This window comes from Fusarium subglutinans (genome assembly GCF_013396075.1).
Source record: "Fusarium subglutinans strain NRRL 66333 chromosome Unknown NRRL66333_c0000182, whole genome shotgun sequence".
NCBI lineage: Eukaryota > Fungi > Ascomycota > Sordariomycetes > Hypocreales > Nectriaceae > Fusarium > Fusarium subglutinans.
Genome location: NW_023502245.1, coordinates 16,146 through 43,147, shown reverse-complemented (window position 1 = coordinate 43,147; position 27,002 = coordinate 16,146). Strand labels below are relative to the sequence as shown.

General features: G+C 47.1%; 12 protein-coding genes across 12 annotated transcripts; 7 read left to right on the top strand and 5 right to left on the bottom strand.

Moving 5' to 3' along the window:
- Window positions 1-333: 333 nt before the first annotated feature.
- FSUBG_10449 (galactose-binding like) lies at window positions 334-1,971 on the top strand (the record flags this gene model as incomplete). Its single annotated transcript, XM_036675027.1, has 1 exon — window positions 334-1,971. The coding sequence occupies one exon, from the start codon at window positions 334-336 to the stop codon at window positions 1,969-1,971; it is 1,638 nt and encodes a 545-aa protein (XP_036534061.1).
- A 3,001-nt stretch (window positions 1,972-4,972) lies between these two features.
- On the bottom strand, window positions 4,973-5,554 carry FSUBG_10448 (uncharacterized protein; the record flags this gene model as incomplete). The annotated part of the gene is made up of 1 exon (XM_036675026.1): window positions 4,973-5,554. One exon carries the CDS (start codon window positions 5,552-5,554, stop codon window positions 4,973-4,975), a length of 582 nt encoding a protein of 193 aa, XP_036534060.1.
- A 2,302-nt stretch (window positions 5,555-7,856) lies between these two features.
- On the top strand, window positions 7,857-8,546 carry FSUBG_10447 (uncharacterized protein; the record flags this gene model as incomplete). Its single annotated transcript, XM_036675025.1, has 1 exon — window positions 7,857-8,546. One exon carries the CDS (start codon window positions 7,857-7,859, stop codon window positions 8,544-8,546), a length of 690 nt encoding a protein of 229 aa, XP_036534059.1.
- Window positions 8,547-10,638: 2,092 nt separating this feature from the next.
- Window positions 10,639-11,970, top strand: FSUBG_10446 (endo-polygalacturonase; the record flags this gene model as incomplete). Its single annotated transcript, XM_036675024.1, has 5 exons — window positions 10,639-10,701; window positions 10,757-10,921; window positions 10,973-11,121; window positions 11,170-11,626; window positions 11,680-11,970. The coding sequence occupies 5 exons, from the start codon at window positions 10,639-10,641 to the stop codon at window positions 11,968-11,970; spliced, it is 1,125 nt and encodes a 374-aa protein (XP_036534058.1).
- A 1,033-nt stretch (window positions 11,971-13,003) lies between these two features.
- On the bottom strand, window positions 13,004-14,575 carry FSUBG_10445 (uncharacterized protein; the record flags this gene model as incomplete). The annotated part of the gene is made up of 1 exon (XM_036675023.1): window positions 13,004-14,575. One exon carries the CDS (start codon window positions 14,573-14,575, stop codon window positions 13,004-13,006), a length of 1,572 nt encoding a protein of 523 aa, XP_036534057.1.
- A 460-nt stretch (window positions 14,576-15,035) lies between these two features.
- FSUBG_10444 (uncharacterized protein) lies at window positions 15,036-16,160 on the top strand (the record flags this gene model as incomplete). Its single annotated transcript, XM_036675022.1, has 2 exons — window positions 15,036-15,740; window positions 15,870-16,160. 2 exons carry the CDS (start codon window positions 15,036-15,038, stop codon window positions 16,158-16,160), a joined length of 996 nt encoding a protein of 331 aa, XP_036534056.1.
- A 1,098-nt stretch (window positions 16,161-17,258) lies between these two features.
- Window positions 17,259-17,931, bottom strand: FSUBG_10443 (uncharacterized protein; the record flags this gene model as incomplete). Its single annotated transcript, XM_036675021.1, has 2 exons — window positions 17,259-17,750; window positions 17,797-17,931. 2 exons carry the CDS (start codon window positions 17,929-17,931, stop codon window positions 17,259-17,261), a joined length of 627 nt encoding a protein of 208 aa, XP_036534055.1.
- Window positions 17,932-18,749: 818 nt separating this feature from the next.
- Window positions 18,750-19,097, bottom strand: FSUBG_10442 (uncharacterized protein; the record flags this gene model as incomplete). The annotated part of the gene is made up of 1 exon (XM_036675020.1): window positions 18,750-19,097. One exon carries the CDS (start codon window positions 19,095-19,097, stop codon window positions 18,750-18,752), a length of 348 nt encoding a protein of 115 aa, XP_036534054.1.
- Window positions 19,098-20,292: 1,195 nt separating this feature from the next.
- FSUBG_10441 (uncharacterized protein) lies at window positions 20,293-20,712 on the top strand (the record flags this gene model as incomplete). The annotated part of the gene is made up of 1 exon (XM_036675019.1): window positions 20,293-20,712. One exon carries the CDS (start codon window positions 20,293-20,295, stop codon window positions 20,710-20,712), a length of 420 nt encoding a protein of 139 aa, XP_036534053.1.
- Window positions 20,713-21,745: 1,033 nt separating this feature from the next.
- FSUBG_10440 (uncharacterized protein) lies at window positions 21,746-22,171 on the top strand (the record flags this gene model as incomplete). The annotated part of the gene is made up of 1 exon (XM_036675018.1): window positions 21,746-22,171. The coding sequence occupies one exon, from the start codon at window positions 21,746-21,748 to the stop codon at window positions 22,169-22,171; it is 426 nt and encodes a 141-aa protein (XP_036534052.1).
- A 1,005-nt stretch (window positions 22,172-23,176) lies between these two features.
- FSUBG_10439 (uncharacterized protein) lies at window positions 23,177-24,137 on the top strand (the record flags this gene model as incomplete). The annotated part of the gene is made up of 2 exons (XM_036675016.1): window positions 23,177-23,284; window positions 23,721-24,137. The coding sequence occupies 2 exons, from the start codon at window positions 23,177-23,179 to the stop codon at window positions 24,135-24,137; spliced, it is 525 nt and encodes a 174-aa protein (XP_036534051.1).
- Window positions 24,138-24,950: 813 nt separating this feature from the next.
- On the bottom strand, window positions 24,951-26,111 carry FSUBG_10438 (uncharacterized protein; the record flags this gene model as incomplete). The annotated part of the gene is made up of 1 exon (XM_036675015.1): window positions 24,951-26,111. One exon carries the CDS (start codon window positions 26,109-26,111, stop codon window positions 24,951-24,953), a length of 1,161 nt encoding a protein of 386 aa, XP_036534050.1.
- Between the last annotated feature and the right edge of the window lie 891 nt (window positions 26,112-27,002).

The following is a 27,002-nucleotide window of genomic DNA, read 5'->3' as shown; positions in this document are numbered from 1 at the left end:
AGACTAGGAGACCCGACAGGGTGAGGCTTAGGCTGACTCACTTCATCCTATTACATTTACTCCTTCAGGTAAATCACTCTTCAGGCTCAGATGGATAAGCTCGGAGTCGGCAGGTCATGTTTGGCGAATGCGGGGTTTGAGGCCCCAACAATTGGTCCAGCAGTAACCCGTCAGCACTAACAGGAATACAACTCTGACAATCCTATCATTGATAACTGTTGCCTTGATATGCATCCGTGAACTCCGAAATCTTCATGGGGTGATATAAAAACGACATCTCCGTCTTGAAAAAGCCAGGGTGAGCCCCATAAGCTTCGCTCAAACCACGACACCATGCCGCCCATTGAACGCGGCTGGGTCACCTTCTTCGTCGACCGCGTCTTCGGCTGGTGGTCCGGCTTACCTGGAGAAACAAGCAGCTACACAACCGAGTTCATCCAAATCCCCATCAACGATGTAAAACTCGCTGCAAATCTGTATCAACCAACCACTCCACCCCTCGGCACCATCCTCATCCGCACATCATATGGTATCGCACCGCTCATGGCTCTGGGAAACGCACGTATGTTCGCTTCAAGAGGTTACCAGGTCCTCCTTGCCGCTTGCAGAGGCACAGATTCCTCTGACGGTCAGGACATCGTACCCGCAGTTCATGAAGCACACGATGGTCTTGCGACTGTTTCTTGGATGCGCGAACAGCCGTGGTATACTGGATCTTTCGCTACGTATGGAGGATCGTATCTTGGACATACGCAGTGGGCTATTCTGACGGATCCACCGCCGGATATGAAAGCTGCTGTTATTAGCACTGGCCCAGTCGACTTTGGTTCTTTTACCTGGGGCACTGGGGCGATGGAAACACATATGATTGCCTGGGCGGCTTTGATGACTGCTCCGAAGCGGGGGATAACTCCTGGCTTGCCGTATATCAGGAAATTGCCGAAAATCCTGCAGCCTGTTTATGATTGTCTGCCTTTAATGGATGGTATAAAAGAGCATTTACAGAATAAGGAGCCTCCTTGGTTGGAAGAGTTGATCAGTCAACCTGACACATCGACTCCGTTTTGGTCACGGGCTAATCAGAGTGCTGCACTTAAAAAGGCCAAGATTCCAATCTTGCAGTCTACAGGCTGGAACGATAGCGTTCTACCCATGGTTCTGAACCAGCACCGTGTTTTAGTGGAACAAGGAGCACCGGCTTTTCTGACTATCGGTCCATGGTCACATCTTGGCTCACAACAAGAACCAACGTTGGTTGAGGGCTTAAAGTTCTTTGACCACTATCTCGCTGGTCGCGGCACCGCTCCTAGAACATCCTCATGTCGAGTCTTCGTTACAGGATCGAATGAATGGCGAGAATTGGCCAGCTGGCCACCGCTCACTTCGTCCACCCAAAACTTCTACCTATCCCCCCAAACACTGAGCAAGGAACAACCTGGGCAGACATGGAACTTAAGCTTTACATTCAACCCCAGTTACGCAACCCCCCCTATCGGTATGCCCCGACCTTTCGATGATGTCCAGCCTGCAAACTACAACGACACCGAGCTCGCACAGCGCTCAGATGTTGCTGTCTTCGATACCCCACCACTCCAAAGTGATATAGAGGTCTACGGAAAACCATTGATCGAACTTCATCACAGCACTGACAATCCACACGCGGACATTCTAGTTCGACTCAGCGAAGTGGACAGCAGTGGAAAGTCTAGACGTGTAAGTGATGTTTATAAGCGCCTTGATCCTGCGAGAGGTCTTGAGCCGCTGGGTCTCGCGTTGGTGGATTGCGCGCATGTTTTCTGTAAGGGAAATAAGATTCGTGTGATTATTGCTGGTGGTGCACATCCAGCTTATTTGCATAACCTGGGAACGGGGGAGAACCAGGCATATGGGGTGAGGACCGAACCGGTAGTTCATACAATTCACCATTCTAAAGACGCTGTGTCGAGATTAACTCTCCCTGTCACGGCTTGAAAGCAGCCCTGGTTATGGTCCGGCTGGGAAACTACGGTGAGGACCAGCTCAAGCAGGCTATCCGCAAAAGACTAGTGATAGCTACAATACTGTATGATAGTATGATTCTGTAATTGTTAGGCTTAAGCCATCACCACACTTTCCACAAAAAACACTTTTATACTAGCGCCGGAAAAGTAACCTGGCGGCCCCCAAATAATCCTCCAACTACTCCGTAGCGAGAATGAGTGATCTTACGCCAGTCTTACTGTAGCATCATGTGGTACCTAGAAATCAAAAGATTGGCAATTCAGATCCTCAAACGTTCCTGAGTCTCTGTGTAATGAATCTTAACACGACACAAGGAACAGTAACAGAGATCACACAAGCAGTAATGGTTTTGTGAACACAGCATTTAGAAACACAGGGCAGTTTTATCACTTTAATTAGCATATGATTTACTCTTTTGGTTTTTAACTTTTTTTTTTGTATTTTGTTGTTTTCTAGGTTAAGATATATTTCCTCCACAGTCAATGCCTTTTTTTTTTGCTTGTCCCTTTTTTTTTGGTCAGGTTTTATCTTTTTCGTATTTTTTTGGTGTTCTCGTTTTTACGTATCCACTTGCTGTTCATACCTGCATTTGTATCAGGGCTTCTCCGAATGGGCACCATGTTCTGCTGCCTCTCGTGTTGCTTTCTTTTTTTTTTTGTCGGGTTTTGCAGTTTTTATTTGTTTTTGTGCTTTTTCTTCGTTTTCTTGTATCAACTCGTCATTCGTGCATGCATTCCTATCGGGTCGTCGCCCAAGGTTCAGCAGTGTTTGGTTCTTGATACAGTGTCGCGGTCATATTCCGATAGCATACTAGCCACCCGTATTCAGTTGAACGGTGGGTTGGGGGTAGGCCACCCGAGGTTTTGGTCACGGGCATGCACGTACATCGAGTACTCGTGCTTGCAATCGTCGCAGTCGGCCCAGTGGCAGTGCTTCGTCAGGTGATCGACTTTAAGAGTAGAATGCCATGAAAGCCGTCGTCGTTGTCGATCATCACACATGCGTCGCGATTCCACCACCTTGGTGGATGTGCCGCAGCGGCGGCAGTAGGTGGTGGTAACAACGCGGAAACACATGGCTGCAAAGGGATGGGGTTTAGTGGGGAGGTATAGTCGTGAACGAAGTAGGATGAGTGTTGATGGAGTAGTGGTAGTTGGTGAAGAAGTCGTGGTTGATGAGAAGGAAAGAAGAGAAAGAAGAGTTCTGGAGCCTCGGAATCGAATAGAAGGGAGGAATTTCGAGGTGCCACTGTCAACTATGAATAGGCACACCACCGGCAGAGGAGATAGTGAGTTCGATCCTGAGACGTTCAGCAGACGCTGCCAGCGCCAGACAGCTGTGGTTACCGTACAGAGGATTGAATGTTGACATGAACATTAGTAGGTTGCCAGCACCGGCCATAACTGCGTGTACGGGCAAACCTCGACAGCTGAGCTTAGCCTCTGGTTGTTGATGGGTGCAATGGTCGCTGTTGTCAAGGCTATCAACAAGCACAATGCCCAGTCATTGAGTAGCCTTTGACAGTGCTTCGCGGCTGTCCCAAGTATCATGAAAGTCGCGGAAAGGGGGTTTAGCACGAAGTTCCAGGTCATCTCTGTATGATGAGACTTGACATTAACTACAACGAAACTCAACCAATACTCTTCTCCTCTAGGTTCTCACGGGTAGTTGCGCCATTACCTTGACCAAAGATTGATCGAGCTCACTTTGAACAGTGGGGTTGCTCTCAAAATATTGGTTTGAAGCAAACTCTTTCTCTATCTGTCAAGCACGCGGACCTGTTACCAGATTAAAAGTCGTGGATCATTGAAACCACCAGCACATCGGTTTTCTGATCACGTATGTGATAACATCTGTGGAAATTCCAAGGTCCGACAAAAGTAAGTTTCTAGTCCGTAGTGATTCGCTTCTTTGGTCCATCGTGCTTCATGCCCGTAACGTCGCACGTCAGAGTTTCCGACTCTGAGTCGCACATAACCATGCCACTTACCGTTATTAATAGCATAACTACGCTGTCTGCAACTCAACTTCCTCATGTCGCTTCACTTCAATGATGAGGATGTTGTGGGTGATCACCAGGCAAGTTCCCGCTCTTCGCATCACATTCAAACAGCAAACCAAGTATATAAAGCTCGCCCGCTCCCATAGCATTTTTTCCCCAATACAAACTCGATTACTTTCTCATATATCTCAAGCTTCTAGCACTCTACACTCAAAACATTTAATACACCCACGCTCTACAAAATGTCTCAACCTCAACCTAAGCCCCGTCCCAAGCCTCGACCTAGACCTCCTCTAGCTCCCGATCGTTCTGATACCCAGCCACAATCTTAACCGCGGCCCAATTCTTAGCCAAGACCCCGACCTTGACCTGCGCACAAGCAGCAAGGGAATTAAGTGCCCATGTGAAAGGCAGGATAAACACTGAACCGGACCCGAGGACGGTGAGGAATGCAGTGATGCTTCGGGGAACATCTATGGCTATGTGAGGCTGGGAACATCCATAGCTAGGAAATAATAATGTCTCATTTTTAAACACCAGACTTTCTCAAGTGTATGATTCTATGCTTGGGGAAGAAATTATTAAAATCTAGAAAGTGATATCCTTGCCTATTTATGAGGTACAACAACGAAAAAGAAGTAGTAGTAGTTCCACGAAAAAAATTAGAAAGGGAATAGAGTGAACTTAAGTAGCCGTTTGAATACCGGCTTTGCTCAATCAACTCCTGGGAGGCTCATTTATTCCGTTGCCACGCCGCTGCTGTTATTGCTCAGTGAGTCGCATTGAAATTCATTGTCACATTTCATTTCCATATAGCCGCCATAACCAACATATCTTCATCTTTTCTTTATCAAAGGGGTTGATTTATGTCTAAGAGTACAGGTCCAACAACAATAATCTATCTACCGGCAGCGCGCTCGCCCTCCGCCCTGATTACTAGTTTGCCGTTTTCGGCTTCTAAAATGCTACCTAGCGTGCCATGTCCAAGAGACTGCCGGTCTCGGGCGACTGTTCGCCGTCCTCACGATCATACATCTGCGCATCTTGTCTCAAGAGTCTTGGAACAGCTTCTCGGCTATTGCGCTGACGTCTTCGCTCTGAGGTCGAGGTACAGGGCACAATAGCACCTTGTCGGATCAGGCCAGGTCTCTTGGCTCGAAGCGGGCTTCTTTTGGGGACACTTGACCCTTGATGCTCGAGACCCATCTTGTTCATCTCAAGATTGAGACTTTGTTCCATGGCCGAAAGCACCTTGGCCTCGACGTCTTTCAGCTCCTGTCTTTCACGCTGCAAGCTCTTATCCAGAGTCTCCGACATAAGAGCACTGTAGCTTTCAATTAGTGCATCTTTTTCGGCCAAAATCTTCAGCAGTCCTTCGTGATCCGCAGTCATTTCATCCATCCGAGCTTCCAGCTTCTGAACATAGCCTTTGCTCTCCGAAAGACTTTCCTTCAACTGCTTACATTCCGCTTCGAGAGTTAGGCACTGCCTAATCCCTTGACGGATAAGCTCAGAGCTCCTCTGTGACTCTCTCCTACCGATGTCCGCCATTTTGATCTGTGAAAACTTGGTGTTATTGGTGAGGCTGATGTGTTAGTACTGGTCTCTCAGTTGTATGTGCCCGAGTGAGATTCTGCTTCAGTGTCGGAAACGTTCTTACCTTGGGGGATTTGTGGTGGTTTGAATGTTGGCCAGAGTCAGAGGTATATTTATACCTTAGAACCTATGCAAGGCTGTTCTCAAAAAAGACCAGTATTGTGCTTCTGATACTCGTATCCCATGTTAGAGACCATGCACTTTGTTTCTGTTCAGAGAACTCGCCTTGGAATCATTGATTGTCCGCTTGAGAGAAAGGTATGTTCTTTGTTTTTAACTAACCATTGTTCACTGCAAATAACTATTAGCAGCTTACAGTTCACCTAGACTTGTCCCTCGTATGTTCATTATTGCAAGCACTTATTCACGAAGATGCATAGATTAGCTGTTCATCGTTCTCTGACTACTGACTTTAAGAAGATCAATGTGGATAGTAAGAGGGATAAAGTATTTCAAGACCATGCAGAGGAGACGGTGGCTAGAATATCCAGGCTTGGCAGACGCCTAGATATAGCCTCCGCACGTAATGTGTCAATGAACAGAGGCTAGCTTACTGTGAGCAGTGGCTGCTGTTTCCATGCTTTATGCCAGGCGCCCTCAATGAATAGTGTATGCATTGAAAACTTGGTTGATCGGACCGAGAATGACGATGTCGTTGAATGTGGCGCAAAGAATCGATTGGATGTCGCTGCAGGGGCCAGCGTACAGGGGCGGCTGGTCACTTTATTGTGCAATATTTTAGTGGTTAGGGTCGGTAGGTCATTGATAGAGTAACAACTTCTGATACAAGACCTTTTCTCTGACTGACTCTAATGTTGGCTATGTCGTAGGCAACCTAGACTCTCTCTGGACAGGAATACATAGCGGAGGGGGGAGGGGGACATCAACACAACAACGGACCTGGTTCTACCAACACCGAGCACAAAAAGCGTCACTCTAACGCGCTGGCATTGCCGCCAAAATTCACGAGTGTAAGTGGCGTTCAGCAGCTGAGTACTAGTGACTTCGCTTAGCCTTGGGAACGGCGCTAGTCCCTACCGTTTCCGTAGCTGAACGGCGCGACATGAGAGTGACATGCTCTGAATAGGATGACAATATAACATGAAGTACTTACTTGTATAGACGTGAATGAGCGACTTGCTCTTCAATCCGGGACACCATAACAAGTCCCCGGTTGGGATACAGGCCGTCCGTAAACTTTGCCTCATCTGCTGGGCCGCACTGCGGAAGTGGGGCCTGTACTGTACTGCTCATTGGTCCACTAACCCAGCTGTCAGATCGATATCTGATAGAGACGGCTTGAGATGAGCCACCTCATACTACTGTCCTAGTATTGCGAACCGCCGATACGAGAAAGAAACGAACTGTAGTATCTCACTTTACCAAAGAAGCCTTGCCCCCCTCCCCCCGTTAGAATCTGGACCAAGATCACACAACACGTTCCTTGAGTCTGTCTCTGAACGTGACTGGACCTATCTAACGGAGCAAATCTCTAAGCGCTTGAGCTTTGGTGTTCCCGTTTCTCCGACTGTCGGAGTGGGTATATGGCCCGCGATCTCACCCTCAAGCCGCTCTCCCGCTTGTTTTGTCCTGTTTCGTAAGCTATCCACGCTAATGCGTCCATTCCGCAATGCTCACCCCCGTCGTGCGCGATCGACGGCCTAGCTATTGACCTTGCCAAGCAATTTCACTGAGGAAAATGCATAGCAGACACGGCAGAGTGACAGGGGTAGAGAAATAGTCCCAGATACCAGACAACTGAAGAAACGAAGACAGTTAATTGGCGTCTGTTAAACTGCTCGATTTACGATTGTTATGCGCTTAACTCCAAATCGTCAATAGCCCACATTTTCCAAGTTTGGAATCCGAGCGTACTTGACTTTCCCGGTCGCAGCTCTGGTCTTGACATAGAGAACCGAGATCCTGTTGGTTCCAGCACGGCCGGGACGTAAGGTGGCTTGGCCACGATGATATATCATTTTCCGACAGTTGGACAACGAAGGCCAGAGACGAGAGAACAGGAGACAACAAGTAAAGTCTCCTCTTTCGCTTACCTTGTCTTCTGAAGGGGTTTTGGAAGCTCCCCCCAGTGATAGCTTTCTCAACTTCCCTTCGTCCTCTCATTCTCACTTCTGGCCCAACTCGAAGGGCAAGTGAGAGAACAGCCTTGCACAAGCAGCATCTCTTAGCTTCCCAAAATCCATCAAACCACTCGTTATTCCTTTGGACTGTCAACCAAAGGTCTCCTACATCAATCATGTCAGATCCAGATACCGAGATGTCCTCGTACCCCGAAACTCCACCTCCTACCACCCAAACCATCCAAGACTCCCCCAAAACAGCATGTGAAGATGACGATACTTCTCCCTCACCCAGAAAGGGATTTGGCAAACCCATTAAACCTCGCCCTATCGCCGCTCGGCGTCCACGAGCTGCTTCTTCATCAACTCTCCCCTCCAGCAGGCGCTACACTACACCGCCTCAGCACCCCGGACAACAAGTCACCGACATTCCCTCCTACCGAGTTGAGAAGCGTCGCCCAGCCGCGAGCGGGCATAAGAGAGCAGAGAGCTTCGAACACTACCTATCTTCTACTAGACGCCTTACGCGCCGCAATCCAAGCAACGATGAAATTACCACGGTCGGCTTTGCCAATGGCTTACTCCCTCGCCGAGGACAAGCCCTCGCACCCACTTCTGGAAGCGCGCTGCGTGAGTCGCCTCCGCTGCCTCGACGTCACGTTATGGAACAGCTGGGGAAGCGTGTTGAAGATCTCCAGATGACATCACGAGGAAGGTCTGATGGGTCGCGGTCTCCAGGACCTCATTACGGCGTGGCATTTTCAACCCGGGCTACTGAGATCTCATCAAGACGTCCAGGCAAAGCGCCCGAGGAGGATGTATCACCCATCGTGTCGTCCTGTCACTGGTCGGATGAGTCCGACTAGCGCACAGTCTTATCCCCGGCAGTTGCTGTGAGTCACTTGTTGTAGATATCATGACTTACGAGGTACTGTTCAGTCACGGACGGTTGGGATTATTGCGGGAATCTAGGAACCTCGGCTTCTAGGTATGAAGAAGGTTGTTGATGGTAAAAGGATTTACATAAGCCTGGCATATCCAACCAAAGGAGTAAGCAAGGAAGATCTAAAAGTAACTAATAAATGGATATTGCATGGCGTTTTACTATATTGCTGTCTTGGCCCGATCATAATATAATGACCTGTCTCTTCAGTCCGAACACAGTCGCACGGTATGTTAATCACTGGTGTTTTACAGACTTGGGGACTTAGGTGGAGGCCGACCAGGAGTTTACGGGTCATAGATTCCCCGACACCGTCCGTCTAAACCTCTATTTTGCATACTCTCCTTGTAGTTACTGTTTTAGTTAAGAAGTTTCAGCATTTCATCAAAAACTCACTCTGGCAATTTTCGACCACCAAGCAGGAATAAGTATGCCGGAATCATTCAAGGGCACAGGCTTGCAAAGTAACGAGCTCTAAGCAAGGTGAATTATGTGCAGCTATAGTATTGCAGACATGGCTTAATCGAGATAGATGACGAGAAATAATATTTCAAAGGTAGAGGCCGATCAAAGATTCACGTGTTTTTTGGGCATAATAAGTCCCAGACTTTAGCGCATATTCAGACGACATATTCCTTTGCAACAATTCGCTTTCCTTCGCCCAGGAGTATCGCTGCTGCAACATGAAGGACTCCACTGGATGAAGGCCTAGGCCACGTATCTCTCTATGTATGCCTCTCTTGTTCGAGCTTCGAAACACATGTGCTGGGCAAGAAGAGGGTGATTCGAGAACTTTATGGTTCCCGAGATATACGCGGTTGGAAGAGAATGAATGTCAGCCGACACATCATTGGGGACGTTGCATCAAGATCGGAATAGAGTTGCCGAACACCACCACTAACATGACCTTGCACTTTTACAGACACAGAGGGGGAAATGAATCTGATTAGCGGATCTTATTACCCCGTACCCCGCCAATTTGTCCCCATGGGCAATTGGAAAGTTAATTGGGAATAGGGAACCCCCAATGCGCGATCTGCTAGACAAATGTGGGATGGCTTCTGGCTGGTCGGCCTAGCGTGACACTATCTTCGGTCCGTTAGACCAGATCTCGACTAAGCTTGAGTGATGGCTGGTAGAGTTTGGGGAAGTCTGGGGTAATATTGGGGGTGGATTACGGTTCTTTTACTTTGTGTTTTACGCTAGAGGAGACTTTATCCAAATTGGGTGGTTTGGTGCATGCAAAGAGAGAAGAACTACGGGTTTCCGGCGGGCTGGCGCGTCAAAGTTCAGATGAATCAGATTGAGAAAGATAACCAGTTGAGAGATGAATGATAGACCTTACAGGGACTCCGGTAACTTGGTCCATATTTCAAGTTTCATGGTTACTAAGAATTGGGTAGACGCGGAATGAAAAGTCCCGAACCGCCGAATTTCAGGTCCCAGTATAAGCCAGAAAGGCAACATGGCAGACATAGAGAAACTGATCTGAGAAACAGTCACTAATACATCGAATCATTCCGAGGAACACGAGTCACTTACAGCAAATTTGAGGGTAGGCAATGGCTCCTTGGCGAAACACTTTAACCCGTTTAGGCAATCCCATGCATTATCCCACGAATCACACAGCAGCCCACCGAGCTTGAAGTGCCGTACTGCCGAGAACTCGTTGGACGAGCATGCCTGTAAATATTTCCGACGTGGAGAATTCCCCATTATAGCGCGACTTGCATGTTTCGAGCGTGCCGTATACCCAGAAGTGCCCACGCCGATTTGGACATGCTGAGTTAGGGGTATGGTGAGTGGAATGGGAATGACTACGTTTTCGCACGATGAGACGGAATTTGAATATTCCTTCAATAGGACCATGGAATGGAATTGCAGTTGAGGAGAATAGATGATGATGTATAAAACATCATCTTGTGCCAGCTCGACATAGGGTCTGAGTTGATTCATCGGCAAGCACTTCAACATCTCTTGGCTTCCTCTTGACTTGATCTCACAGAAATATCACCATGGTTCGAAACATCGCTCTCGCGGCTTTGCTCCCAGCTGCCTGGGCTCTGCCTTCAAGCTCTGTATGCCAAATAGGTCTTTCGATGGCTATTCAATCACTAATACACTGAAATGCAGCTCCAGGAACGAGATGCCTGCACCGTGACTGACTACTCTGGCCTCGCCACCGCTGTCTCATCCTGCACAAACATCGTGCTCAACGGTTTCCAAGTCCCGACTGGCAAGCAGCTTGATCTTTCCAAGCTCAAGGCTGGTTCAACCGTTACCTTCAAGGGCAAGACTGTAAGCAACTTCCTTGGTGTATCTGAGGTCTACTAAAGCTGAATGTCTTAGACATTTGCCACCACTGCCGACAACGACTTTGATCCTATCGTCATTAGTGGAAGTGGCATCACGATCACTGGTGCATCTGGCCATGTCATCGATGGCAATGGCCAAGCGTACTGGGATGGCCAAGGTTCTAACAATGCGGACAACCCAAAGTATTTCCCCCCAAATACCTGATGCAGAGGCTATACTAACTTTACAAGGCCCGACCACTTCATCATTGTTAAGAAGGTTACCGGTACCTCAAAGATTACAAACCTCAACATTCAGAACTGGCCCGTTCACTGCTTCGACATCACCGGCAGTTCAGATTTGACTATATCAGGGCTTATTCTTGACAACAGAGCTGGCGACAAGCCCAATTCCAAGAGCGGTGGCTTGCCCGCTGCGCATAACAGCGACGGTTTCGACATCTCGTCCTGTGACCACGTCACGCTGGATAACAACCATGTTTATAACCAGGATGACTGTGTTGCTGTCACTTCTGGTACCAACATCGTCGTTTCGAACATGTACTGCTCCGGAGGTCATGGTCTTAGTATCGGATCTGTTGGCGGAAAGAGCAACAATGTCGTCGATGGTGTCCAGTTCTTGAACTCACAGATTGTGAACAGTGAGAATGGATGCCGCATCAAGTCCAACTCTGGCACAACTGGCACGGTCAGTAAACACCCAACTCACCTTATTATCTAGCTAGGCTAACTGATTATCAGATCAACAACGTTACCTACCAAAACATTGCTCTTACCAACATCAGCAAGTACGGTGTTGATGTCCAGCAGGACTATCTCAACGGCGGCCCTACTGGAAAGCCCACCAACGGCGTCAAGATCAGCAACATCAAATTTACCAAGGTCACTGGTACGGTTGCTAGCTCAGCTCAGAATTGGTATATTCTGTGTGGCGTTGGTAGCTGCTCTGGATTTACCTTCTCTGGCAACGCCATTACCGGCGGTGGCAAGACTAGCAGCTGCAACTATCCTACCAACACTTGCCCTAGCTAGACCAAAGTGGGAAGGCTATCATTCTCTAGTCATGAAGCTGAAGCCTGGGTAAAGAGGGGATATACTGTTTTGTTGGATTGCTGCGGCGGACACCTGTGAGCTTGGGTCTATAGTTAGGAGACTTATCTGAGTAGCAAATTCTATGTATTGAAGCATTCTATTGAGTCTGAGTCCGTCTATGCTTGAGAGGTGTCTACGTGGTAAGTGCTATCGAATTAGCCTGCCACTAGTGAAAGTTAAATGGGGTTTTTCAGTGTGTTGGCTTGATGTGTCTCGTTGAGCCGCCATAAGCTTTAGGCATCAATCAACTAGTGAAAGGCCGTCGGGATAATCTTGTGTATGTTTCCTTCTCAGGTCGATGAGCCTACCATCAACACATAGAATATACGTGTTAATTGAAGGTGTGACGATTCATCCACTGGTCCTAAAGTTCTGACTCACCTTGCTTGTCTACGGTGGAAACTACTGAGCTGTGGTCCTAAGACAACCTCGTCGGTGCGGCTGTGTTCGCTTAACTGGAAATAGACCTTTCTAGTAGATGTATTAATGGAATATTTTGGGAAAAGAATAATAAAGGGACAGAGACAGATGTTCCTTATCCCGACATTGTGCTGTTGCTGTTATCCTATAGATCCAGAAAGTGGAATTGATGGAAATATTAAGGTAGGTCACAGGGTCACTGGTTGACAAACATACACTTCTCAAAAAGGGATCTCAACTGGCGTATGGAAAAATCTAGCTACAGAGTCCTTCCCTCAGGATCGTCAAAACCACTGAACATTAGTCAATCCGTCTCGAGATACCATCGTAAGCAGATATCATTTCCCAACAGTTAACAAAGACCATCGGCCTCTCTGGTAAAGTGAATCCTCCTCAAGATAACCTAAGATACTCATAGGATTTACACTAAGATTAACAAATCTTAGGTAAATATCCTAAGTCACCCTAAACTCCTCCTAACCTTTTGTCGATGTTGGGCAAGTCTTCTAAGCCACCCTAAATCTGTCATAAGCTTATCATAAGAGACGTGGATCTAGTTAGGTAGCTTTAGATCATAGCCTTCTTTCTTGACTTCGTCCAAAAGCCACTGCATAGGCGCCGCATAGGTCACATCATAGCCATAGATATAGTCCTGACTTTTCAAGCCGGCGGTAATCATTCCACCGATTCGCCCGTCAGGGTCAAAGACACAAGCTCCTGAGTCTCCTGCGTCAGAGAAGGCATCGCCGTTCGTTCCAATAATGCACCATTCACTGGAGATAACATCTCCAATGTCAGAGGTGTAGCGAGCGACAGAGTGGATTCCATTGGCAATTCCGATGGTGAATTTGGTTTTGAGGCCGTGCTTTATGACGAAGAGTGTTTCACCAGATGGGCTTGGTGCAGTGCCTTTCAGTTCACACTCAGGGATAAGATCAGGTCCAATAGCGACTTCATTAGAGGAAAAGCGTAGCCACAGTGGACGCCGGGCGGGTAAAACAGGGACATTACCGACCAGGTCTTGGAGCTTTTTCGTGACTGGGATCTTATTTCGTAGTTTGCTGAGATTGGTGGTAAAGCTTTCCTGTGCTAGTTCGACCAGAGCCCAACCTCTAACTCTGAGACCTTGAGAGCAAAGTCCGATAGGAGGCGAGAACTCAACATGCCCAACAACTGCGCTGACCTCGCCATAAAACTGTTCCATGCGAGGCTGGCAAGACTGCAGCAGGAGTTGCTCTTGCAAGAAGTCTGGGAGCTTCGCCTGGCATTTGGGGTCCGCATAAGCGGGCTTGGCCATCTCCACAATGGTCTCATCAATTCCTCCCTTTGCAACCTTGAAGCGTTCAACTAGTCTGCTCAGACTGTTGCTTCCAGGCTGACGTACGTATTTGGTGTCGTTCCCATCGCCGTGGCGGTACTCCTTGAGATAACTTTCCGAGAAAAGAGTGTGTCGACATGTAAGTGCATACGTTTTGCCGTTGTTGCCTTGTAGGTAGAGGTACTTTGTCCCTTGTTTGAACTCAGAGGGCGAATCAATCGATGTTCCCATGTACTCTGAGATATTGTGGAGGTGTCTGTACTTGATGTCGATGAAGTCCTTGTCAAAGGGGCCGGGATCGAGGCGCGGGTGCTCCCTGCCTGTAGTCGGGTCGGGCGAAGCTAAGCTTGAGTTCGAGGCAGCGGTGGTGATGACGCTTTCTTTAATCTCGACTTCAACATCGTCGAGATTGAAGCGGGCGAGTATTTCTTTGCAAGCAATGATCACTGCTTCTGCCTCTTGGAACGTGGTCGAGTTCGTGGACACGGAAATGAGCATGGTAACAGGAAGCTCTGGTATCCGCCGATAATCGTCCCCGAAGCTTTTATACCCGATGCGCAAGATGTCAATAGCGGTCCAGTCGATGCCATCGAGCGTGGCGATGATGAGGCGTTGCAAAGGGCTGTTCGGGTCATTCCATGGCTGTTGGATCGCGTGTCCGGTAGCAACATAGAGTCTCTTGCGGTCAGGCCACTCGTAGGGCTGGTTCCAGGGCGCGGTGCTGGAACGGGCGACTAGCTTAGGGCAGCTTGGAAGGCCATAGTAGTAACTACGGCGTTCTCGCTCACTAGGCTCCTGAAGAGGCATATTGGCCGGATGAATGGGGATGGAAATACTCAAGACTGGCTAGGATGGGGATTGAAATTGCTGGGAAATGGGTCGGAAGTCTTTGGACGAAAGATGCTAAGAAAAAGCAAGTTGACAAAAAAGTCGAGCTCCCGAAGAGCCAAGATCGCTAGATATTTATATGCTGAGAGTGAAAGTCGATGAGTGAGGCTAGACAGGGTGATTCACAAACGGAGGTAAATATTTTTCAGTGTGTGGGCTTGACATAAGCTTTAGACATCAATCAGTGGCCACTGGCAGACTTTGTACTGGGCTGTCCACAGTTGATTGTGAGTTAGTTCAGTAATGCAAAACACCGCTGTGTCAGCATTTCTATGTTCGATCTAGGTGTTGTTAGAATCGATCGGTGGGTGATCCGTATGACAGTGTCTGAGCACAGAACACTGTCTTTCAGTTTCAAGTCCTGAAATATTAAAATACAATGGCGGCCGCCAGCAAGAAAGTGTCTCGTCACATTCCCAACATTCATCAATCTCACAGAAGATCCGACAGACACTCAGAAAAATCCCATAATATCTTCTGCAAAGATAAGTTCTACACAACATCAACGGTTCGCCACTATCCCAACACAGTCATCATCATGAATCCATTTCTGAATATGCTCGACGACCTTCAAATCGGAGTTCAAGCCTTGACCAAGGACTTGAAGTCGCGGGATTTGGATCAAGTCACTGAGCTTGTCGATCTACTCATGAAAGACATGAAAAGTATCGCATCTGCATTGAAGGACACCAATACCGAGGAGCTCAACGACCCAAACCTTCTCCGGGAGCACCAAAAGCTCCTTCAGCTGACAGAGTTTGACGCTAAACTTGCTTACTCAGAGATGGACCGCGACGAGGCATTTAAATATCCTTGGATGACTACAAACAACTGCGAAGACCGTTTCAAGACACTTGAACTCTCTATTCAGCATTTTGCCGACCACGCGGTTGATGCTGGACCCAGCATGCGCACCTGCACCCCGCCGTTCACAAAGCTTGTTGTAATGCTTAGGGGTATTGTGATGGAATATCTCAAGTTTCGCCACCGTCGCATCGTTATGCAACTAGATCAGGCGGTCGAAATCAAGACGGAGGAGGGTCTAGACACGCAGGACCTAGACAAGGATGAGGTGCTGAGCTACGTGTCTCGTCCATTCTCGAAGGAGTTCGTTAGCCATTGCCTTCGTCAATATTACCAAAAGACGCTCCAGCACAAAGCTATTTCCATCAAGCTAACTTGGGACGCTAAAAAGGAAGAGTGATCCGCAAAGAAAGAGCAATGGACTGACGCGCTGGTGCCGGAATGGGAGAGCGGTGCTATCCAGGTCATCACGATCGAACCCAAGAACCTGCTCAACTCTTCGTGGAAGGCCAACCAACTGTACGACGAGGAGAGTGGGCGTTCTAATCATCCTCTTCTTCAGTGGTGCAAGCTTGATTTGATGGATCGTGAAGAGGGTGTTTTACATTGGAGTCTTGGAGGTGTTGTTGCATGGAGATTCTATGGGGAGAACGAGTGGATGGATCGCTCTGGCCATGTCATTGATGAAACTGAGTACTAACTAGATTTTAGTTGAGTGGTCAATGATAATTGTATGAGGGGATAGGGGAGACTCACTGAGGGCTCTTTGATAAAAGTGTTATCGTGGATTGGTAGACCCCAGCACTGATGCTGACATCTCGCGCCTCCCAGTAGGAAGTTTTTACGCGAGGCGCTTGTCTCATTTATCAATCTATGGAATAGAGCTCGTCCTAAAACTTTGTTTTATTGCATACAACCGACTAAATATCTCTACGAGGCTCGTGAACTGTCGTGAGCTGTGAACGTGTGTTAGCCTCTTTAACCTAAAAGCTTGGCGAGAAGGCGATCGTAGTGATAACAAAGACGGAGAATGCCAGCCATCATCCAAGCGCTTGATCCCAGATCCTGCTGTCCTTGATAAGGCGGCGAGTCGTTACGTCTTCTAGAAGGTTGCCTCAGAAAATGCCGCCCTGTCCTAAGCGGGAAAACAACATGTCACAGAATGGAATCATTTCGCCTTCCTGCAGGTTTAAGGATAGGTTTAATATCTAAAGAGGAGACGTCGTCTATATCAATTTCATGTTTATCAGCGGTCATGTAGAGTGTTTTTGGTCCTATCTAGAACAGTTTTGGTTTCCTTGGGGCAAAATGCAAGACTCAAGAATGCCCCGCATCGTGAGGCCCAAAGCCACGGCCTGCGTTCAAGTTGTTCTCCGTCGATCAATCATTACTGGATAAATCTAGGATGCTGGAAACTCGTCGGAAGTTAGTTTGGAACTGTTCGCAATTGTGAATGTAGAGTTCTGGCATGTAAAACAAGGCAAAGGCCGAGACTTGTTCTGTTGAACAGATGTATTTGTTTGACGCTGGTGTATACCTTGCTCATCTATGAACATAATCTACCGTCACATACTAGTTTCATATCATGTGAGTCAGCAAGTGTTTTAGATCAAGACATAAAGAGTTCGTTGTTAATACAAGCAAGCAAAAAATAGGCAGAGCAAGATAACTGCTTGTCCGCCAAAGTGTGTCCTAATAATCAAAGTACAATCCGTAAAACTCCAAAGCAATACCTTCACTCTTCATTCATCCAGCAACGGTCACGGTCATATCCATTGAATCCCCAACGCTCATCCTCTTACTGGTCCTTCTGCTCCTCGACCTGACCCCAAAGACCATCGGATGCGACATTCCAAGGGTAGAGAATGTCGGCGAGCCTGGCCGACTCCATCTGCAAGTCCAGTCTGTCGATCTTTCGGCGAAGCGCCAATCGCTGGATCAACAGCATGTACATCTGATGACAGATGCTATCCACCATCCCAAAGCATTCTTCTCGTTCCTTGGCGAGATGGCGGATATGCTTCTCTAGTTCAACTCGCTTGGCAAACTCGTCCGCCGGGCCACGAGGGGTCGGATAATCTCTCTTCAAGATTTCGGTCAAGTTAGAAAGTGTCTTTTCTATCTTTCCACGCCGGGCGTGAATCTTGCACAGCTCTGCAAAAGCGGCCTGGCGATTCTTTTCGATGTTTTCGATCTGTTTTTTGATCATCTCTTGAGTATTGTGATGGGCCAGTTCAGGGCCGGTAAATGGTCTCCCGCCCAAAGGTGGGAGCGAATCGTCGTAATCCGTCTGTAATTAGGTTAGAGTGTGATGTGTTATTTATCTAGGAACTTACGCAGCTGGGGTCACCGTGCTCAGCCTTCCCGAAGTCAAGACATTTTCGCAGGCCGTAGAGAAGGGCAATAATCAGGAGGAGCGGCAGGACAACCTCGGTCCCGGCGGGCACATCGACAGAAAAGGTCATCGCCATTATAAGAAGATGGTTTTGGTCAACAGTTAAGTGTAGAATGAGATTTATGGTTGTGGAAGTAGATGTGACTGTTGTGATGGTGAGGGAGGAGGAAGAAGGAAGAAAGAAGGAAGACGAAAGGCTGCTTCTTATTCTCTGTGTTTGCCGTGACGGAACAACATAAATCATGCTTGATGCAGTGACACTGGCAGAGCGTTTGGTCAAACGTGCCTTAGTGGCTGCTTGGACGCGTCCTGACATCAATGTGCTATTGGCCAAACTGGCAATACTGTCCTAGCAGTGACAGTTGTCACTACTCTCTAGCACTGGTAAGCTTTTTGACTGTATTTGATCTTTGACGAGCACTGTCATGGCAGGTCCTCGTCTCGCGGTGTTCACAAACCGTGCATGATATTCATAGTATACCAGATCTAGCCTAAGAAACTACAACAGCCCACATAGTTTCATGTTATCCTGGTGGCGCCCCATGATACTAAGTCCCAGCGCAGAGGGATGCTGAGATAAAGTTTGAGTGGCGACTACTACCAGTGGAAGCTTACGATCTATAAATAAAACTAAAGGCCGCATGATCAGTAAAACTGAGCAAAGTCGCATTTGGAATCGGGCACACAGTTTTAAGTTGTTGAATAGGACGAGGGAATACCGAGAGCTGCGATAGAAGAGTTGTTAGATGGGCGTTTGCTTTGAATTGCACTTGAAGAGCTACTTAATACCAACATTGCAGTTGAGCCAGAACTTGATGTCACAGGAGACATGGTGACCCTCGTACCACTTCCCCAAGCTCCAATCCATCACTTCCATCCTCACGGTATGTCTTCTCACAACACGACTGCGAGCGCGCCAACAACACCAGCAACAATACCAACAGTCCCAATCATCAATCCTGCCCCCCCATTGCTCACATCAACAGTCGCCGAAGGAGCACTTCCCGTCACAGTACCATTATATTTGCTGATCGGAACCGCGTAATAGTCAATGCCGTTACTGCGGGTAATTGTCGACACAATCGTCAAGCTCTCGTGCTCAGTAGACTCGGGCGAGTCTGAGATGATGTCGGTCGTCATTGGGCTAGTGGCAGCGGTGGCGGCAGACGAAGAAGTGATTTCAGGCTGCGCTGCGATAGGGAGGGCGAAGAGAAGAGCTGCGAGGGCGATTGATCGTGCCATTTTCTTTTTTGGTGGGTTGAACGAGTAATGTTTGAGGAACGAATATTAAAGAAAGACCTGACGAAAAAGTTGCATTTGCAAAAGAATGTAATTATTGTGCATTTCTATTCGTAGGTACTGATCAGTATTTATACTCTTCGGCCCTTGCATCGGTCATATCGCGGTGTATCATTCATTCTGCTAAACGCAGACATTTATACGATAAAGGATTGGAATAATTGCCCCACTCTGATCCTTCAAGCTATTAATAGCGGTGATAAAATGAATTATGCTAAGCGATGTCCTGTCTATTCCCGTTCAAGACCGTGCCAAGAGTTCCAGTCCAAGCGAAGAGATCCCCCTTAACAAAAGTTCGCGACCCACAAATGGTCACGATACTGAGTACCCTATACTAGGAGAATAATAAAGTGTGAGACTTTAAGACAGGGGACCAAAATAAACTTTATAGAGGAACAGTCTGCGAGGAGCAGATCTGTCTGCATGGCAGGCTTGGCAATACTTCGAGACGCAGAATTATCTTGAGATCGTAGAATATTACCACAAAAACTAATATTATCGTAAAGCTCCAAGAAAGCGTATTTGCAATTTTTAGTTAGTCGTGCTATATAATGCATGCAACATCAGAATCGCATACGTCTATGCTGCTTGTGGAGTTCTGGATGATGGGCGCTGTCTCTGCCGATCTCAGGAGTAGTAATTCTTCTTGTTCTCATAGGCCAAGCTTGTGCATGATCTAGGCTTGAAAGTATTTGTTTCTCAGCTTTTCATCATAAGAATTATTAAAAATGCCTGTTCTCCATTGTCTGTCATTAAAAGCCGGCACTGGATTTCTGTTCGGTGTTCTATTAATTGTTCTGTAGTTTAGAAATTCATGGCGAGCATCGAAATGGAAAGAATCTGAACGCTAGACATATAATATCTCCCACTGCGAAGTATGCCTATCTTCTGTAGACCAGTGGGTAAAAGCGTCTTATGGTCTGAATTTTGTTCGATTAATGACAGAGGCATATCCTTAGGGAGATGCTCAAATTTCCTTACTAAATAACGATTGTTGCAACACTGGAGCATGTTCTTCCTTCTGTTCACTATCCATCGGACTAAGAAAGACTGCTGTCTCCTTACCAACCCCAACCCTCCCGATCCTTGACCGAAGACTTGCTATTTTGATACTACTGGCGATCACAGCCACGACATCATGGCACCTAACATGCAGAACGAAATCGAATACCTGGTCCGCCACAGAGTAGACCAGGAAAGCAAAACTGTCGAATTTCTCGTGCAGTGGGTCGACGGCCCACGATCTTGGGAGCCTGAGGAGGTTCTCCAAAGACTTGATCACAAAATTATCTATGACTACTGGATAGATCGTGGTGGCCGAGATGAGGCGACGGGCCTGGAACAACATCACGTCTTCAAGGTCAAATGCAAGGGCTGGAAAAGAGGGGAATGGTGTTATAACTGTCATTGGGTTGGATACCCACCTGATCAGGATACCTGGGAGCCAGAAGCAAAGATCATGGACATCGCTCCGGCCGCTATACAGGATTGGGAGGCCCGCGAAGCCGCCCGCCAAGCGAAGGTAGCAGCTCGAAAAGCGGCTGCGAGCCAACAATAGGCGGATAAAGACAACGCAGTGGCGATTTCTTGGGGCTTAAGTTGAGATGGGAGTGACTCCGTTTCTGGAAATAGGCAAGTGTTGGTTGACCGGATGAACTACACCCTGTATGTGGTAAATAGCGAAGTTTAGACCCTACAGAGTCATTAGGAGACACGATAGATAACTTAGGAGAGACTAAGAGACTCAATTCCCCTTATTCTGTAGTAAACTTACCTAAGCCTTTGCCCATTGCTCCGTCACGCGTGATAGCCATGTTGTAAGTAAACCTGAAAAGGCCAGACTATTTTAAGAGAATCTTACCTACTTACTGCCAGAACTCACTTGTATATTGAGCTTTGACCGCAAATCAAAGGCGGAATGAGATGGACCTTCGAAATCAATATGATATCCATGTCTAGCTCCAGGGATGCCCGGGCAACAAATCAACTCATTAGTGACCAAATCATAGCCTTCGTCCCCAATAAAGAAATCCGATGCTTGGACATGCAGTCGCGTCAAGTGTATGCGAATACTATACCTTGCCCGAGTCTTAAACCTTGATAATGTTGACTACATTATGGGAACAAGTATATCTAGTATCCGGTGCATCCCATTACCTTACAAGATGTAATTGCGGGCTCTGGATTGGGTATCTTCCTGTTCTACTATACGGAACGTTCTGACAAGCATGTAAATAAAATGTATCTTGTCACCCAACGTCCAGCAAACCCTTGCGAACTGACTGTGCCATATACAGAACACGGCCGTTGAAGACTTCTTTACGTGTTCTGTGACATATATATGGGGTATGTTCTTGAAAAGACGTTCAAAATAGACAAAGCGTACAATTGATGGTCTTACTGCACAGCGACTTATCTTTGCGACATAGGCACTCACCTGTCCGATATGTGCCATGTTCGCGATGTGTCAAATTGTATAAAATGCATCTTAGGGATCAAATAAGCCTACAACAGAATAGAAAATTTTAACAGGCTCAACACTCGAGTAGTAAATACAGTTTCAAAATCGGCACTACTCATCTTTATACAACATGGCCGCTAACCAGGACGACCGAGAGTACGAAATCGAGCGCTTCATGCGCCACAGAGTTAACCGAAAAAAGAAGACAGTCGAAATTCTCGTCAAATGGACAGGCTACACCTTCCCAACGTGGGAGCCCGAGGCCCTCCTACAAGAAACCGCTGGCCGCACATTATATCGGTACTGGGATGAACTCGGTGGCCGTGGTGTAGCCACGCGTCTTCGAGATTATCATGTATTCAAGATCCTGGCCAGAGTGTGGAAGAAAGGTGCATGGCATTACAACTGTCAGTGGGTGGGATACTCGGATTTGAAGGCGGATACTAGTTTGGAGACCGAAAAAAAGGTAAGGAGGATTGCCAGGAATGTGCTTGCTGAGTTTGAGGCTATACACGGAGCTCCTAATCGGCGGAACACTCCAGCAGCGGATCTCTAGAGTAGGATTTAGATAGAAGAGTTGAGCCGTTGGGCAGGATGTCAAGGTCAATCGATTAGCTCTCTGATCCAATCTCAGTGGGAGTTCATTAAACAGCAGCAAACCATTCGGCCGTTGATTGATGCGATGGATAACTTGAAGTACAAGTAGAGATTTGGAATGAATACTTATTTTCTGCTACAAATGCTTATCTACATAGATTCGGCTATGAATAAATGGTTTGTAAAGACAAGATTACTCTGAGAAATAATCAAATATGAATACCTAGCACAAGACACTTCTACAAAAGTGGCCATGTCTTCACCAACTAAAGTCACCAGTCCCAAGCCTTGTGCAACATGCGTCGTGCCCTCGTTTAGGTCTAATAGAACAGAACTGTACTCTGGGGTCTCCATAGCGATTGAACATACCATCAATGCTCGGTGATGTTGCAGATAGAGACAGCAGCACGTATTTATGCAACAGCGTAGTCATATCTAAATGGAACGAGAAATAGTGCCATACTACAACGCAGTCGTCACACCGAGGCGGTTCTCAACGCCCACTGGCAACCAGCTTTCTTGAATTCCAAGCTCATTCTCAACAAAGGGTTTGAAGAGTTAGCTCAGAGACGAACGGTAAAAACGTCTGCGTCGGATGGATAACTCGGTTGGTCAGCGATTAAAAAATATTCTTTGTTCGCACGGAATTGGAAGAACACTAAATCTATTTATATTTCTACACTGCCCAGAACATCAATCACTACAAAGGGCATTGAAATACAAACCAGTCCGTGTTCAGTACTGCTACTATTACCTGACCAGAAATAAACGCCTCTCGAGGAGAAACTTGCTAACCTTTGTAGGTAGTGAACATTATACTAAAACGTCACAAATAGTTCAGACAAAGACCTAAAATAAGGGATGCATATATATCAGTGCCCTCATATTACATATTTTCACAATCAGCAAACACTTCTTCAAAAGCCAACAACAACTAAGCAACTATCAACTAAGAAAAGCAAGCATGGCCGAATCACAAATTAGACCACTATTCAAATCGCACCCTGATATCTACCAGCGGTTTCTCAATCAATTTGACTATACAATAGATCACCTCAACGACCCAATTAGAGTACGTCCGCTCTTTAGACAACATCATCCCACGACTACATGTAAATGGAATAAATGACACGATCATTGGACTCCATCTTGAGGGAAGTCGAACCTTCCTATCCAGTGCTGGGGAAGACGAGCACCTTCATCCCTTTTGCTAGCTCGAGTGTTCAAGTTTGGAATACAGACCAATGGCACGGTTTTATCCTCGACGTAAACATGCCTTCTGGGAAACAGGTGGCTGGCCACTTCAAGAGACTTGGTTAGACTATCTTAGATGCCGAATCTTACCCGAGCTCATAGAATTATCTGATGATGCAGGTAAGAAAAGACGCGTCGGTGAACTCGGGTATGCACCTTTAGCAAGTCCATGGCCCAGGCAATATTCTGATACCGTCAATCCATTGCCCCCCACTGCGATTCAAGTATATATCCCCGGCCTGGAACCATTTCAGTTGGAAGAGCATTACTCACTACACTACATTGAGCTACGGAAATTCTCTGGAGGCCTCAACATGGGACATGAGGAGGCACACAAAGAGGCATATAAACGCACATCGGATCAGTATTGGAAATGGAGGAACCGGGGCATCAGCAAGGGATACATGCAACTGATGCTCACTCGGCACGATGAAGCCATCACGGCGCGCAGTGAGCCAACGTCGGACTATGAAATCGAAAGTGACGATGGTATGGATATCGATGACGAAGACGTCGCCTTGTCTCCGGTGGATGAGATGTTTGGGCTAGAGGTTTACGGTGAGCCTCAGGGATGGCTACAGAAGTCCCGGAAACGTCTTTTTGATGATGATGATGACGACGAGGCCAACCACGATGTGACTAATAAGCGAGGAAAGTTTACACATTGGTGAAAGCAGGTTCATGGGATAGAGGCCTTCATCGTGCCATTCTGGATTGAATCCTTAGGCTGGGACTTCTATTTTGCATAGAAAGGAACAAAGGTAGGTCTTTGCATTTCTGTATCACCAAGTTATATACCTATGAAATAATAGGTTTACTATTCTGCAAACTGAAGATGACTCTAGTATACCGAGCTGGAAACTTTGCAACGATGACACTAGAAACAATTTTTTTTTTTTTTGAGAAACCACAGAATGCACCAGTCTGCAAAGAGCTTAGCAATTGAACCGTACGTCATTTCAGGGCTCTAGCATGCTCAAGAAGCAGGTTGATTCCGCAGCGTGTTAAAGCTGCGTATCTTTGACTGTTTTTCTTAGATAAAATACTCGCGGCGGTCATCAACACATGCGGGACCATACATACCTACTACCATATCGCATGTTATCTCAGTGTTTCGAGATATAGCCGGCTTTGACGAGGGCTCATTAGATACATTACTTGGCCTACAAAGTTATCCAATCTTGACAGAAAACAACCTGCAGCCTGGTTTCTCATCAGAATAGAAAGAAGGGAGAAAAAATGATATCACGAGGGATGGTAACAATAAACCTGTGATACGAGTTGAGTTTCTTAATTACAACTATCAGTGCAGTACATTTGCGCTTTTTATGAATACGCCTAGTGCTTTTGGACTTCTACCTTCTTGCTCGACGTATCTCCTTGAGCAGGTCAACGTCTACCGAACAATGCCACATTTATCGGAGTCAATATTGAGTGGACATCACCAGCCATGTTCATCAGAAGGATCTTTATCTCAACAACTTTCAAACTTCTGGAACGAGGTGACCATAGCGGTTCATCCACGCCTCAGTTCCGTAGTAGCGCCAAGCGACCACTAGCCCAAACTCACTCATATCATTGGAGTCGGGAATATGAATCTCATCCATCCAGTCTGGGAGCAAAGGGTGGGGTGCTGGTGCCTCCATCTCCAGAACAGGTCCCGAGTCCCAGTATTCATATCTGAGTCGCTCACGAGTCGTGGTGAGGATCTCAACGTCACCCTGCTTGAACAAAGAAGACGAATCTCCCTCGGCGTCGGGAATCACGGGCTGGTAGGCATAGCACCCAGGTCGGCCTTCTACATGAACAGGAATCAGTCTATGCAGCTGAAGTCCCAATGGGAGAGCCCACCTACGGACCCGAGCCTTTTTATAATGAGCTAAAACGTCTGAGATTACATCAGGGGTGGGTGGAAGTAGTAAATACTTTTTATGTGCAGCAAGCTGCCCTTGAGCCCACTCCCTGAAGTGTTCTTGCTTATCATTCTCATCTTCCGACAATTCCGTCGCGACAGACTGAAAGGATGAACCACTGCCGAATGAATCTTTGACGGAAGCCATTGCAGCGGCCACCCGATGGAGACTGCCTCGGAATTGAAACCTTCGGCGCTGACTTTCGTAAGGAGGTGGAGGCTGGTTGGGAACAGCAGCACTTGGCACATAAGGCTGGCCATGATATTCCAGCTCCTTGATAGCAAGATTTTCGAGATATATAGCCAGCTCGACGAACAACTCTTGGGGGTTGTAGGGCGAGAAGCAAAATTTGGCAGGCGGTACGCCAGCTTTGAGACTCATGAAACGGTCGTGGCGCTCTTCTTCTGTCAACTGACGGTGGTGTCCTGTCTCAAGTTCACACCGTTTGATTATGTTGCTTCCGTCAACATCGAAACGCATGGACCGCTGATAGTCTCGTACGTATCCTATAAACTCGGCTCTGTTCATGGAAAGAAGAAAATCATCAGCGTTTGCGATCAGACAATCAGACGCAAGGCTCCGAATAGCTTCCATACAGCTGATGCATTGCTTACTGAACTGCTTCGTGGAGAGATGCGCAAAGTTATTTGCAAGATCCTCAAAACGGAGCTCGAGGCTGTCCAATCGATCCTGCATGACCTCCATCTTGATTTTCTGTAACTGCCCCTCCATGATGGCGATGAGGAGACGCGGGTGTAGAATATTGGAGTTATGAGGTAGGGTCGAGGAAGTGGTGTAGCGGGTAGCAAAGGCTCGGAGTGGACTTGCTGTTGGGGTTGAAGATGTTAGCAGAGATCTTAGTACTTATAGCGTTGGTGATTGAATTGCAGTGGCACTGTTTTGAAGTTCATGATGTTTACCTACCAACTGTACCGGGTAGTTCTTTGGAACAAAGAGGTCACAGCTGTTTACGCATGAGAACAAAGGTTTATACAGGCTTGGAACAGTATTCCACGCATCGTTTCGACTCAATTTTCTGAACCGTCACACACTCTCCATAGCTCAATTGGTAATTCTAACATTTCTCTCTATTGTTCAGCACCTCTGCCTAAACCTCTACAGGACATACTTACAATAACAAACAAAAAAGCAAATCTAGCATCTTCAGTCTCAACTTGAAAAAACAGTGCATTCGTCAAGAAATCACTAGCCACACAATTATTACGATTCCATAGATCCGCTTCCACAAAATAACTTCAAATGGAGGTAAACATACGCAACGGGAATATTTGTCAAACGCCGCTCTGAAGCGTTGTCCCCGACGAGATGATTTATCATGGTACCGAACAGTATCAATTAGATAATACGCTACCGAACCGCTGAATTGACTGGACTTACCCTGCGGCAGCTTTACCAGTCAGCTCGCTTATAAATGACGGCGGTCAGCGTCATACCCGGACCAACTACAAAAGTATTCCGAGTCAACCTCTACAAACAACCGACATTTAATTGGTATCCTGATATAAGAAATTGTTCAAAGGGCGCGCCCAGAAGTCTACAGAAGTCTGTTAGTGGCTCTTCTGCAAGTAGTACAGGTCGTTAAATATGAGACTCAATCGCCGC